The sequence below is a fragment of the Plasmodium reichenowi genome, chromosome 13 (genome assembly GCF_001601855.1).
Source record: "Plasmodium reichenowi strain SY57 chromosome 13, whole genome shotgun sequence".
NCBI classification, from domain to species: Eukaryota; Apicomplexa; class Aconoidasida; order Haemosporida; family Plasmodiidae; genus Plasmodium; species Plasmodium reichenowi.
The window spans coordinates 1,126,616-1,141,321 of record NC_033658.1 but is presented as its reverse complement, the minus strand read 5'-3'; the positions used below and the strand labels follow the sequence as shown (position 1 = coordinate 1,141,321).

Here is a 14,706-nt window from a genome sequence, read left to right as displayed (position 1 = left end):
TATGTCAAATTATAAGGGAAATGTCCCTATACTGTGTAAATAAATAAATAAATAAAATATATAAATATATATATATATATATATATATATAATTATACATAAAATAATTATAAAATTTCCCTTCTTTTTCTCAAGATTTATATACTCTATAATTACATTTTTAATATTACACTTTATTATATATAATATTTATATAAATACATAAAATTTTTTTTATAACATTTAATATAATTTTTATTGATTTTCCATTGCAGTTATTATCTTGCACTTGTATTTAAACGAAGAGCATGTCGTAATAAAAACCATTACTTTATTAAAATTAAAATTTGTTGATTTAATAAAGAGAATACCAGTATTCAAAAATGTTATGAGAACTGTGTCTGTAACAGTAAGGATTTGAAATAAATATATATATATATATATATATATATATATATATATGTATGTATGTATGTATGTATGTATGTATATGCGTGAATTTTATTTTATTTTTTTTTAATTTATTTTTTTTTTTTTTTTTTTCCCCCCCCGCAGAATAGCAAAATTAACGGTTTCCTAGATATGACGATGACTCATTCAAAAATTTTGAAACCCTATATGGAAGCTTTAAAAGAACTCAATACCGAATTTTCCATATTATTTATCATATTAATATTAATGTTTTTAACTGCGACATGCATACTTCATGTAGTTTATGGTATCTTTACGATGAAGAATGAAAAAGACATGTACGAAAAGAACAGTGTAGTTTATGTAACGAATAAAATGACAGTAGACGAATATGAAGATAGATCTTTTACTTACAGTGAACTTGCTAAATTACATGATGATAAAGATTATATTTGTTTAAAAAATAAAAGAGCAGGTGAAGGTATGGAATCATGGAATTGGCAAATAAGAAAAAATAAATATAATGCATATGATAAAGATATTTGCAGTGATATTGAACTTACAGATATAGATAATTAATAATAAATAATATAAACAAATATTTCTTTATAAAAAAAAAATAAAATATATATATTTTTATTAATTATTATATAATTATCGAGGATGTGTTCTATAATTATCCATCATTATTTTTTTTTTTTTATTGTTTCTTTCTTTTTTTTCTCAATCTATATATATATAAAATATTTTACACATTACACAAATGTAGTTATTTGTTAAATATTATAAATTAAGATTTAATATTTAGTACATATTTTATAATCTCCATTTTTTTTTTTTTTTTAAATATTGTTCTTTTTTTAAAATTAACAAAATGCATTATTTTTGTATGTATTAAGAAAGAAGTAAATCATTTATATAATCATTTTTTTTAATATATATTTATAAATGCATACTGTGTAATCATTTTTAAATTACAACATGGAAATAAAATATTATATATATATATATATTTACTTAATGTATTTGTGTATATTTTTTATTTTTTTTCCTATTTAATAAATATATATATATATATTATATAATAATACCTTTGATAGCATTGTGAATATAAAATTATACAAATTTTTATTTTTTGCATAATTTAATTTATGTCATATTATATTTTATATTCAATCATTTATATTTTTTTTTTTTTTTTTATGTTTTTTTTTATAAACTATTAATACTTGAGGTTACCAAATGTGAAGTTTTATAACATATATATATATATATATATATATATATATATATATATATATATGTTTATGTAGTACTATATATCCCTTTCTTTCATTTGTACATTTTAATTTGAAAATGGACTAATATTCTAAACATGTTTTAATAATAACTTAGAAGTATATATGTAGAGATAGAACCTATATTATATGTACAATGATATATAATATAGAGAAAATGCAGTTGATAAAAAAAAATATAAATAATAACAAAAAAAATAAGAAAATACAATAAATAAATAAATATTACTTATTCATTTATGTGTATGCATATACATATGTATATATGTGCATTATTTTTCATGGAACAAATATATTCCATATGTTTTTTAAAAATGTCGATAAATAATTATTTTCTACACACACACCAGTTAGCTCAATAGATTTACATTTCGAATAAATTAACAAATATAAAAAATGCATAGACGATATATTATTTTTATCCACTTTTATTTTACAATGATCTTCTACTTTAATTACAATTTTATTTTTTTCAAAAGTTATATAATTTAGTTTTATTAAGTCTTCCATATTCCCCTTCATTTTAATAAATTCATTTGAATACATTTTTAAGCTGTCAAAATGCTGAGGCAAAAATAAGAATATATAAAATAAGAACGACTCACTATATATATATATATACATCTTATTTTATATATCCTTTCTATTTTATTTTATTTTATTTTTTATTTTTTTACCGGATGAGTGTATGACCTAAAGTTAAAAATGTCATTTTTATCATCATAATTTATAAACTCAATGTCTTTAAAAAATAAAACCATATCAAAATTTTTGAAATTTATATTATATTTAGAGGGACCACCTTCTTCATAATTTGTATCCTCTGTTTTATATAAATAATTAAATAAATCCTTATGATTTTTATGAACATTATTACTCTTATAAGTATTCGTTTCGTTTTTTTTTTTATTCGAATTATTTATTTCAACCTTATTATTTTTTTTTTTCTCTTTTTCTTCTACACAATACACATGTATCATTTTTTTTAATATTTCCCTTTCTTTATTTTCGTAATCCTTTTTACAAGAGGATATTAAAAAATCTGGACATGTCATGGATACATTTACACAACATAAATGTCCATTAGATGTCAACAAAAATATCTTATAGTTTAAAAGTTTTTTTTTCTCTTGCGCACATTTGAAATCAATAATATCCTAAAAAAAATATATATGTAATATATATATATATATATATATATATATATATATATATATATATGTATATGTATATATATATTTATTTATATAATATTTATTGTATAACATAAAAGATAAACTAAATATAATATGTATCATATCATTTTATTTATTTTATTTTTTAACAAACATATAATATCTTTTTCTATATAATATACATTTCCTTTCTTTTTGTGTCAATTCTTCATTTTTACCTTAATTTCAACGTCCGTATAATGTATAACTACACCAGATATATAATACAAATTTCCTTGGATTAAATCAAAATATATTTTGTTTTCCCTGTTATTTTCTTTGATATAATTTTTGAATATATGAAAATGTACACTTGATAATACAGGTATTTTATATATATTGGTATATATAAATGATGGATATGTTTTTTCCTTTATTTCTTTTGTTTCTTTTGTTACTATACTACCATCTGTTTTTAATTGTATATAATTTTGTAATTTCAAAACATCTTCTAGTTGTTCAAATAACTTACTTTTATATCTCTCATCTATATTTATATATGTTGAATGAAGAGCTTGAAATACTATAGGTGCATAATGTTTCTTTTTTAAAACTGATGCATGTATACACTGTAAATATTTATCATATGTAATATCATCATTATTTATTTTTGTAATATCTTTTAAAAAACGAGATTCAAACATATGATAATTTAAAGCTCTTTTTATATTATCCCCATGTATCTTCCCATTGAATGTATTAAAAAGAAAATCATCTAAAACGTGGTCATCCAAAAATTGATTAAATTTATTATTATTATTATTTGATTTTTGAACGAAAACATTGAATAATTGTATTCGGCTTCCTTTCCGTAGACTTTCATAGGTTCCCTCGTCAATCTAAAATAAAAACATAAACGAGAAAAAAAAAAAAGCAATCAAATAAATAAATAAATAAATAAATATATATATATATGTACACACTTATTTATATACCTTGAACATTTTTATTTGACATAACGAATTGATCAAATATCCTATTTTGTCCTCATACGAATCCGTATCCTTTATGCTCTCTAAGGAAGAATAATCAATAGCTTGTATCGTACAAAAAGGTGTTGCCTCAAGAAACATGGTTAGTTCATTTTTCAATCGAATATACTCATTATTTTCTTTAAAATTTTCCTCATGAAACATTTTGGTTATTTCATTCTTTAAATTGTATATGAGTTTTTCATAAACATTTCTATTTAAAAGGTAATATTTTTTTTTTACTTGATCATAAAATCCATAAGAAAAATCACTTTTACTTATCATTATAACGTCTATAAAAAAACAAGTACTACCAAAATCTTGGATACATCGTATCTTTTTAGCTTTATATTTTGTGAAACCAATTTTTAGTGTATCCTTTTTATCTATTTCAATTAAATCATTACTAGATAAAAGAAAATATATTGTATGTATACCATGATTTTCTTTTCCTTCTCCCATATTATTGTTATATATATCTAAAGCATTAATTTTTATAATATTCCCCTTTCTTATTTTTTCAGACATTATAAAATTTTTTAAATAATCATCTTTTACAAAACAATGTATATAATCAAAATTGTCACTTAAAATTAAGACAATGTTATGGTTATCATCATTATGAATATCATATATATCATCATTAAAACTATTATTATGTTCATTATTCTTATTATTTTTTATTGTTTTTTTTTTTTCTATTATAATTTCTTCAACTCTTAAATTCATAGATATTTTAGAAGATACTGTTCTATCCTTTAATAATTGTAAAATACTTTTTTTCTTATTCTTTTCTTCTAAATATCTTTTTAATAATTTATACATAAATTTCAAAGGACAAGGTGCCTCTGTTTCATCAATACTTTTAATTATCATTTTCATATAATTCTTTTTTTTTAATTCTTTATATTCCATTTTATTTAGTTTATCCATAAAATCTTTTTCTTCATTAAATTTTATGTCATCTAAATTTTTTATATCTATAAATTCATCTTTTTCCATTTCATAATTATTCCACTTATTTTTGTTATCATGATTTGTTCCCTCTTTTTCATTATTCAAATATATTCTTTCCTTATATCCATTTGATACAAAATTTGTATGCTTTCTTCTCAGATTTATGTATGTATGTGCATTTATATATTCATATATAAAATTATCATAGCATTCATGCATAGATAAACCTCCTGCAATATCATCATGCAAATAATTATCCCTTATAATTTTATTCATAATCTCCTTCTTTATACTTTTATAATTCTTCTTTAAATTCTTTCTATATGTACGATTCAAAGATATACTAATCAACTTATATTTTTTGTAAAACCAATTAAAATCATATATATCAAATAAATTCATTTCTTTTAATGTCAATATGAATAATTCATATAGTATATTTATATCACATATATAATATTCCTCAGTTTCTTTATTCTTATAAAAATATATGTAATCGTCCTTGAACCAATAAAAATGAAAAGGTGTTTTATTTTCATTTATATATATTAATGTATTTGTCAACTTACAATCTTTTATCTTTTTTTTTATTGATATATTTAAAAGATTATCTTTTATTAACTTTACATAATTTCTTACGTTAATTTTCAAGTTCAATTTCTTACATTTATTGTTATTATTTATATTATTATTTTTATTATAAATATTCATATTCTTTTCTTCTTCCAATATCTTTATTTGTTTTCTTTGCCTTGGATTTATAAAATCTCTTTTAGAATTTGAAATATTATCAAATCTCATTTTTCTCTTTTTATTCATCTGTAAGGTACACTTATCTAACAATCTACAATTTTTATCATCTTTATTTAATTCTTCTTTTTTATTTATATAATCATCGTATTTGTCTAATTTGTATAATTCCTGTTCTTTCGATTTGGTCATATCCACATCTTCTGAACCTTTATCTCTATCTTCACATAATAAACTTCCTACACATTTTTCTTCTATATTTTTTTCATGACCATTTTTATTATCATCAATTTGTGCCCTTTCGTTTTCTCTTAATATTTTATCTTCTACTACTTTTCTACTTTTCTCCGAATCATGTGAGACGTATAATATATTTTTTTTTTCTGACCTTATCTTTTGTTCACTCGCATAATTATTATAACCATCATCGTTATCAAACAGTTTGTGTCTCATCTCTTTTAATTTATCTTTATTTATATTAACCTCCTTTCCTGATGCATATGTGAATGATGTATTTACTTGTTTATTATGATCATTCTTATTTTCTTCAAAAGAATAATTATTATAACCATCATCGTCGTCAAACAATTTGTGTCTCATCTCTTTTAATTTATCTTTATTTATATTAACCTCCTTTCCTGATGCATATATAAACGATGTATCCAATGTATTATTATTTTTTTCGTTCTTATTTTCTTCAAAAGAATAATTATTATAACCATCATCGTCGTCAAACAATTTGTGTCTCATCTCTTTTAATTTATCTTTATTTATATTAACCTCCTTTCCTGATGCATATGTAAACGATGTATCCAATGTATTATTATTTTTTTCGTTCTTATATTCTTCAAAAGAATAATTATTATAACCATCATCGTCGTCAAACAATCTGTGTCTCATTTCCTTTAGTTTATCCTTATTTATATTAATCGCCTTTCCTGATGCATATGTGAAGGAAGTATTTAATTCTTTATTATCAATTTTCATACTTTCTTCATATGAATCATTAGTATCATCTTCAAATATTTTGTCTTCTATGTCTGTTTTTATGTCCTTATTTATATTAACATCTTTCCCTGATGTATATATAAAAGGTGTATTCAATTCTGCATTCTTCTTCTTCGCACTTTTTTCATATGAATTATTATTATTATTATTATTATTATTATTATTATTATTTTTATTATTATTATTATTATTATTATTATTATTTTTATTTTTATTATTATTATTATTATTATTTTTATTATCTGAATAAGCATCATCATTAAACAATTTTTCATGCATCTCTTTCAATATATCTTGATTTATACGAATAGACTTGCCAGAAGCATACGTAAAAGATCTGTTCTGTTCATTAGCTATCTTTGCATTTTCGTTAATATCACATAACTCAGATAAATTTATTAAAGCTTCTTCATTTGAAGATACATTTGTATTACATGTGAAATTTCTAGGAAATGGTTTTAATATATCTTTTTCCTCATTTAAACGATCCATATATATGTTTATATCCCTTTCTACGATTTTTTCGGTTAATTCTTTATTGTACTTATTATCTCCTTTATTATTTTCCTCAGATGAATAATTAGTATCCTTATCATCGTCAAATAATTTTTCTCTCATTTCTTTTAATATATCTTTATTTATAATAACGTCTTTTCCTGAAGCATACATAAATGATTTATGTTGTTTGTTATCTCCTTTTGTTGTTTCATATGCATCATAAAAATGTAATAAATTTATATCATTTTCTTCATGCGAAACAACATTTGTATTATAAGTATAATTCCTGGAAAATGATTTTATGGTATCTTTTTCTTCCTCTTTTACAAAATCGATATTTATGTTGGCTTCCTTTTCTATGCCATTTTCAATGAGCATATTGTTCATAACACTATTTTTATTTATATTATCATCTTTAGTATGATTCTCTAAATTAATATATACTGGTACTTCTTTATTATTCACATTTTGCGTTTTATCAACAATTTCAAAAAATTCATCTAATTCGTTTTCATTATTTTTCATTTTTTGTGTGCTTTCAATAATTTCAAAAAATTCATCTAATTCGATTTCATTATTTTTCATCTTTTGTGTGTCTTCAATAATTTCAAAAAATTCATCAACATGAACATCACTTTCATTTATGTTCTTATTCTTATTTATGATTTCTAAGAATTCATCAACGTGAACATTATTTTCTTTTGTTTTCTTACTCTTATCTGTGATTTCTAAAAATTCATCCATCTCAATATTTTTCAAACCTTTTGTATTATGATAAATTTCTAAAAATTCATCTTCTTCATTTTTTATATGCTTATTTCTATCACATATATCGAAATTTTTATTCTCCTTCGATTTATGAATGTCTTTATTTATATTATCATAAATTTCTGCAAATTCGTCAAATTCATCAAATTTATTTTCATTCGTATATATATTTTTATTATAAATATCTGAAATATCACACATATTATCTTTTCCTTTTGGAATCCTATCATTTCCATTTTGTTTCAAATTATGATATTCCAAAGAAGAATTATTATTTCTTTCTTCTATTAAATGCTCCGAAATATTATCTATTTCTATTTCTTTATCAATATTTTTTAAAAGTAATACTCTATTATAATTTGTTTCATTATTATTATTATCTATAAAACAACAATTTTTTTCTGAAGAAAGCATATGATTATGTTGCTCCTTTCTTTCTTTCAAATGTTCCATATTCATTTTTTCTTTCCTTGGTGACAAATTATTTAACTTGCTCATATAATTGTCTTCCACATTTTTCACAATATATCCATATGAATTATGATCAACATTTTGCTTATGATCTTGAAAATTAGTTTGTATATTCTTATTTACATAAGAATTATTTAAAAAATGATTTGAAGATGTGTGACTATATGTTCTTACTTTTTTTAACATATTCATTGTGGTATTATTTGTTTTATCTTCATATGCACTTGTTTTATATGGAAAATAATTAACATTACATTCTTTCCTTTCTTGATTTTTTTTTATTTTTTTATTTACATCATAGCCATCTTTACATATCTGTTTCATGTTAATATCTAATTCTTTAATTATGCTAGCTTTATTTCCATTATTATAATTATGATAACCTTTCTCGTAAGAACAAAATGACCCTTCTGACTGTGCAGGTTCTTTTAGAATATTTTTCATATATTTCTGACTGTTCATATAAAATCCATTATCATTTTTTCTATTTTCCTGAACAGGTAATAAACTTGCATTATTTTTTGAATTAAAATTTTCATAATGGCAATTTATATTTTCCATAAGCTTCTGTTTGTTATCACTTTTATTTAAATACATTACGTTCGAATTCTTATAAATTTGATATTCACTGAATCTAGGCATCCTTTCATTATGGTACATATTATTTTTATAAATTTTATTTATGAACATGTTCATATCATTATCATAATTATCATATTCATTATATAAATTATTATCATTCTGAATCCTAATGATTGTTTTTTTTTGTTCAGGATTCATTGAAGTGTCATTTATATTATGTATAACATCCTGTTCATTCATTATTTTTAGATCACACTTCATCATATTTTCACTATCTTCTTTATCTTTACAAAAATAGAAATCATCTTTGTTGTATTCAATAGGTTTGTTTTTATTTCTTATAACATATTCGTGATGAGTATATGAAATATTAACTTTTTTTTCTATTATCTTATCAAATTGAAACATCATATTTTCGCCAGGAATACTTCTCCCTTTATGTCTATTTCTAATATGTTCGTTATTTTCAAGATATTCTATATTTTGATAACGTGTTATCTCTTTTTCATGTATTTTAATAATTGGATCATTTATTCTATGTTCATTTTCTAAAAAGGGAATTATACTTTCGTTTTGATACAAGTGATACTGCTTTTCATTACCTTCCTTTCTTGTAGCATCATATGAATTATTATTATGTTTATTTTGATCTTGATAATAGTTCATGTTTCTATTATCATTAAAACTTTTTGAAGTGTAATTTAAATGGGAATATTGATCACCATCTATACTTTTTAAGGAATGTATATTACTATACTGTTTTAATTGGTTATTATTATTTATGGTTTCTTCATAAAAATTAAAACCCTTGTTATAAACATAATAATTATAATAACCAGCCTTATTATTATTATTATTATTGCTACTATTATTATTATTATTATTATTGCTACTTTTATTATTATTATATGCATCCTTTTCTTTGCCTTTTTGTATTTGATAATTTGTATAAAACTTTTCAACATATTTACAATTTTCATCTCTTATTTGTAAATGCATATCTCTATTATTACGTGGAGAATTACTTATATTACAATAATTATCTTTTAAACGAGGATTAATGTAATTATCCTTATTATATGAATATATCCTTTCATTGGACATACGACATTTTGGTTCTGCATCTCTTCTTAAGTAATTATAATATGGATGTTTTATTTCACTATAAGATATATTCCGAAATTTTCTAATATTTTCATCGTTATCATTATTTTGAGTTTTAAATATATTTTCATCAATAAATAAGTTATTATTTAAATATTTAGGAACACTATTTGATATATAATGTTTATTATCTGTTTCGTTTCTATATGCACTATTTATATTATTTATGGATATAACACTATTCCTATTTTTATTAAATGTATTATCATAATGTTTATGTACATTTGTAGTACCATTTTTCATTATGACTTTGTTTTTTTCAAACTCATTTTTATCTCCTACATTATCACAGAAAGTATCTAAACAATCATAAAAATTATTTATATAATTAGGAGTATCTTTATCATCATATGTTTTATAAGTTTGTTCATTCTTATATTTATATATCCCAAATTTATTATTGGATTCGTGCTTTTTTATTTCATCATCTTTTACAGATAAATGATAATTAATTTTATTATGACTCATTTTATTATATTATTAATACATTTCTTACAAAAAAAAAAAAAAAAATATATATATATATATATATATAGCTATATATATATGCATAATAAAATAAATAACAAATTATTTTAACTTATGAATTTGTGAGCTTTACAAAAAAATAAATAATAATACAAAAAAAAAAAAGAAAAAAAGTGCACACTTTTAATATAAATACTTTCATTATGAATTGTCTTTAATAATTTTTAGTATTATTCTATTTATATAAAATAAAATATTTTTATTTTATCATGTTTTTTTTTTTTTTTCTTTTCAAAACCTTTTTAATTTTCATGAGATTTTTTTATTTCCTCTTGTTATTTTAATTTTTTTTTTTTTTTTTTTTTTTTTCTTAAATCATTCATTATCTAATATGATAATATTACAGTATATTTTCTAGAAGGTTAAGATAATATTATATATATATATATATATATATATATATATATTTTTATTTTTTTTTTGGTTAAAAGATATTAAAGTTAAAAAATAATAAAACACACTTGGATGCAATTAAGAAAAAATAAAAGGGAAAATCAATTATTATTAAATTGTTAATAAAATCATTTTGAAGAAATTTAACTTAAAAATTTTTTTTATGTATTTTTATTTTTATTATTTTATTATTTTTTTTTTTTTTTTTGCTTTATAATTTTATAATATCTTCATTATGGTAACGTAAATTTTGAACTTTTTAACTGTAAAAAAATAAAATAACTCACAAAGTACAAAAATAAGCATATGAAAAATAAAATATGTTAATAATTGTTCATAGAATGTAAAGTGTAATAAGAATAGTCTCTATGATATAAAAAATATAATATAAATATAAAACATATAATCATTTTTTAGTATGCATATAAATTTAAATATGAACATATATAATATATTATATATATATATACATTTTTTTTTATAACATATTAGAAATATAAAAATATAATTTGAGAAATAAACTTTTTAAATATAATATATTGAATGGGTTCAAAAGTTTGGACAATATATATATATATATTATATATGTACAATACATTCTTTCTAAAAAAATGTCCATTAAAATCTCATAGGTATATAATATGTTTCATAATAATAATTATAAATATTTTCATCAAATATTTTTATTGTAGTTTATTATCTCAAGGTATATAATAAATATATAATATATTAAAATATAAAGGATATATATTTGTACCTTAAAAGACTATAAATTAAATATACAATGATTATTAGAAAATACAAAAAAAAAAATAAATAAATAAATAAATAAATAAAATAATATATATATATAGATAGATATATATATATATAATTGTATTTTTTCTATGAAAAAGAAATATGGAACAATTTAAATTTCTGTACACCCATTTAAAGGTACATATTAAAGATATGGTTTATCCTTTTATTCGTTTTAACCTAATATATATCTTTCAATAGTTAAATATGATTAAAAGATAAATTTTATATCATATGAAATCTAATAATAAATATATATATATATAATTTTTTTTTATATTACGATATATAATTTTATTAGTTTTAAATGGAAAAAAAGGGATTAAAAAAAACTTTTTTTTTTATTTATTTTTTATTTTATTTTATTATTTATTTTATTTTATTATTTATTTTTTTTTTTTTTTTTACTTAAAATTTATTTCAAAATGTATATTATATATATATATATATATATATATATATATAATAGTTATAACTTATGCATCTTCTACAGATATAAATTTTTTAATATATTCAATTTTTTCAGATAAAATAGGTGTGGTTCCTTTTGGATAAATAGTTGGATGAGGTAAGTGATATAATCGCATGTTTGGTTCTTTATAAGGTCTTATATGTTGATAACTATCTTTTGTAATAACACATATATCTACATTACCACCAGAACCTAAATCATTAAAAATACCTGCACATATAGCTTCACATACTAGATTTTTTCCTTCTTCTATTGTCATATTGTCTCTATATTTTGCTTCTAATACTGCCATAGCATTTAAAGATCCTGAACCTAAAGCTGTAAATGGTAATAAACAAGATGAACCATGGGGATGTATCCCATATAATTGTGGTCCATTAACATCTACTCCACCTAATACTATTGCACATACTTTATATCCTTGATATTTAAATAATTCTTGAGTTAATCTTGATACACACATGGATACTCTTGGTTGTGTATTTGTATTTAAACGATGTAATTCGACATTATGTTGTAACCATAAAGTTGTATGTTCTAAATCTCCTGCTACACCTGCACCTGCACACCATATATTTTTACTTATATAATGTAATTTACTACAATTTTTATCAGCTACTATTGGTCCTTCCGTAGCTCTTGTATCGGCACCCAAAATAACTGCATTTTGGCAAACCAATCCACAGATTGTTGTTCCTGTTTTTCGAAATTGTGGAAACTTTACTCCCTTTTCTTTTAATATTTCATTTCTTTTTAAGTTATCAAAATTATATCCTCCGTTTTCTTCTTTGAGTATATTTATATATTCGAGTTTCATAATTTTTTTAAATATTTATATGTTAACAAAAAAAAAAAAAAAAAAAAAAAAATTTCTTCTTTAATTTTATGAAATAATTATAAGGTGTATTACTTTATAATTATATTATTTAATATTTATAAGTATATTGTATATATATATATATATATATATATATATATATATCATGCGATGATTATTTTTATTTTTATCATATAACTTATATATATATATATATATATATTTATATACATATAATGAAACAATACTTTTTTTTTTCTCTCTTATAATCACAATATTTTTATACTAAATATTTGTCATACATTTAATTTTTAAGAAAAAAAGGAAAAGGGATAAAAATATATTTTTTACATATATATATATATATATATATATATATATATATTTATTTATTAAAAAAATATATATATTTTTTATATTCTTTCTTTTTCCTAATATTAATATAATTTTCTTTTTAATAAATATATACTTTTTAATAATATTATTTTTCTTTCAGTATATAAATATGAGTAAAAAAAAAAAATGAATATATATTTTTCCCTTTATTAAATATGGAATAAGTAAATGTCATCTCCCATTATTTATTTTTTTCTTTTTCTGATTTTTTGTAATTATAAAAATGTATTTATTCATACATCATATATGTATTATAAATATTATGATTTTTAAAGGAATTAAAAAAAAAAAAAAAAAAATTAGTGAATTGTAAATATATTTTTTATTATTGCATATTAATTATGAAATAGTTATACATACATATAATAAATATATATTATTATTATATACATATTATATTATATATTATAATTTTGTATATGATGTAATACATATTTAAAGTTCGTATATTTCTTCTTAAAATTATCGACCTTTTATATTATATATATATATATATAATATATAATATATAATATGTATTATATATATTTATAAATATAATATATAGTATAAAAAAATATACAAATTGTTTTAAGAATAAATAATTTTAAGAAAAACCCATTTTTAATGGAATAGTATTTTCTTTTTCTTTTTTTTTAATTTTTTTTGATGTTATGGCATTTAAAAAAAACAAAATATTGTTATATATATGAAATATATAACTTTATATAAAATTTTAAAAATATATTTTACTACCAATAGAAATGTTATAAAATGATTGTATATATTATTACCTTTTTTTACCATTTGAAAGATAAAAAAACAAAAATGTTATAATAATATAATAAAAACATATACTTATATATATTACATATATAATATAATGTTTTAAGATTTTAATAAAATATCATGAATAACACATTTGTGTTTATCTTATTTGTTGAAACAAATAAAACATATAACATTTTTATTTGTGTTAAAATAACAAACCTTTTTAAATTATAAAAGTTGCTTTGAGTTCTTTTAATTATATTGTATAAACATATTATTATATTGTTACATATTTCACATATTTGTTTGGGTCTAATAATAAGGAAAAGGAGAGAAAAAAAAAAAAAAAAAAAAAAAAAAAAAAAAAAATTATTAACTGAATGTTTTATATAAAAGTTATATTTATTTTATAATTAACATATTTTTTTATTTTTATTTTTTATTATCACAAAGTTTTAAGTATATAATACAATATATTATA

The 14,706-nt window shown here is 19.4% G+C and overlaps 3 protein-coding genes across 3 annotated transcripts in view; 1 reads left to right on the top strand and 2 right to left on the bottom strand.

Annotated features, from left to right (window-relative positions):
* The window catches only part of PRSY57_1327300 (hypothetical protein), a gene marked incomplete at both ends in the record, with an annotated part of 1,920 nt that extends 951 nt beyond the window's left edge, over positions 1 to 969 (top strand). Inside the window, 2 exons of the mRNA XM_020115175.1 lie at positions 255 to 388; positions 535 to 969. Coding sequence (XP_019970098.1) covers positions 255 to 388; positions 535 to 969 — 569 coding nt within the window. The remainder of the gene's footprint in view (positions 1 to 254; positions 389 to 534) is intronic.
* Positions 970 to 1,967: 998 nt separating this feature from the next.
* On the bottom strand, positions 1,968 to 10,539 carry PRSY57_1327200 (hypothetical protein; the record flags this gene model as incomplete). The annotated part of the gene is made up of 4 exons (XM_020115174.1): positions 1,968 to 2,252; positions 2,366 to 2,845; positions 3,082 to 3,741; positions 3,838 to 10,539. 4 exons carry the CDS (start codon positions 10,537 to 10,539, stop codon positions 1,968 to 1,970), a joined length of 8,127 nt encoding a protein of 2,708 aa, XP_019970097.1.
* A 1,727-nt stretch (positions 10,540 to 12,266) lies between these two features.
* PRSY57_1327100 (proteasome subunit beta type-7, putative) lies at positions 12,267 to 13,079 on the bottom strand (the record flags this gene model as incomplete). The annotated part of the gene is made up of 1 exon (XM_012909207.1): positions 12,267 to 13,079. One exon carries the CDS (start codon positions 13,077 to 13,079, stop codon positions 12,267 to 12,269), a length of 813 nt encoding a protein of 270 aa, XP_012764661.1.
* Positions 13,080 to 14,706: the final 1,627 nt, after the last annotated feature.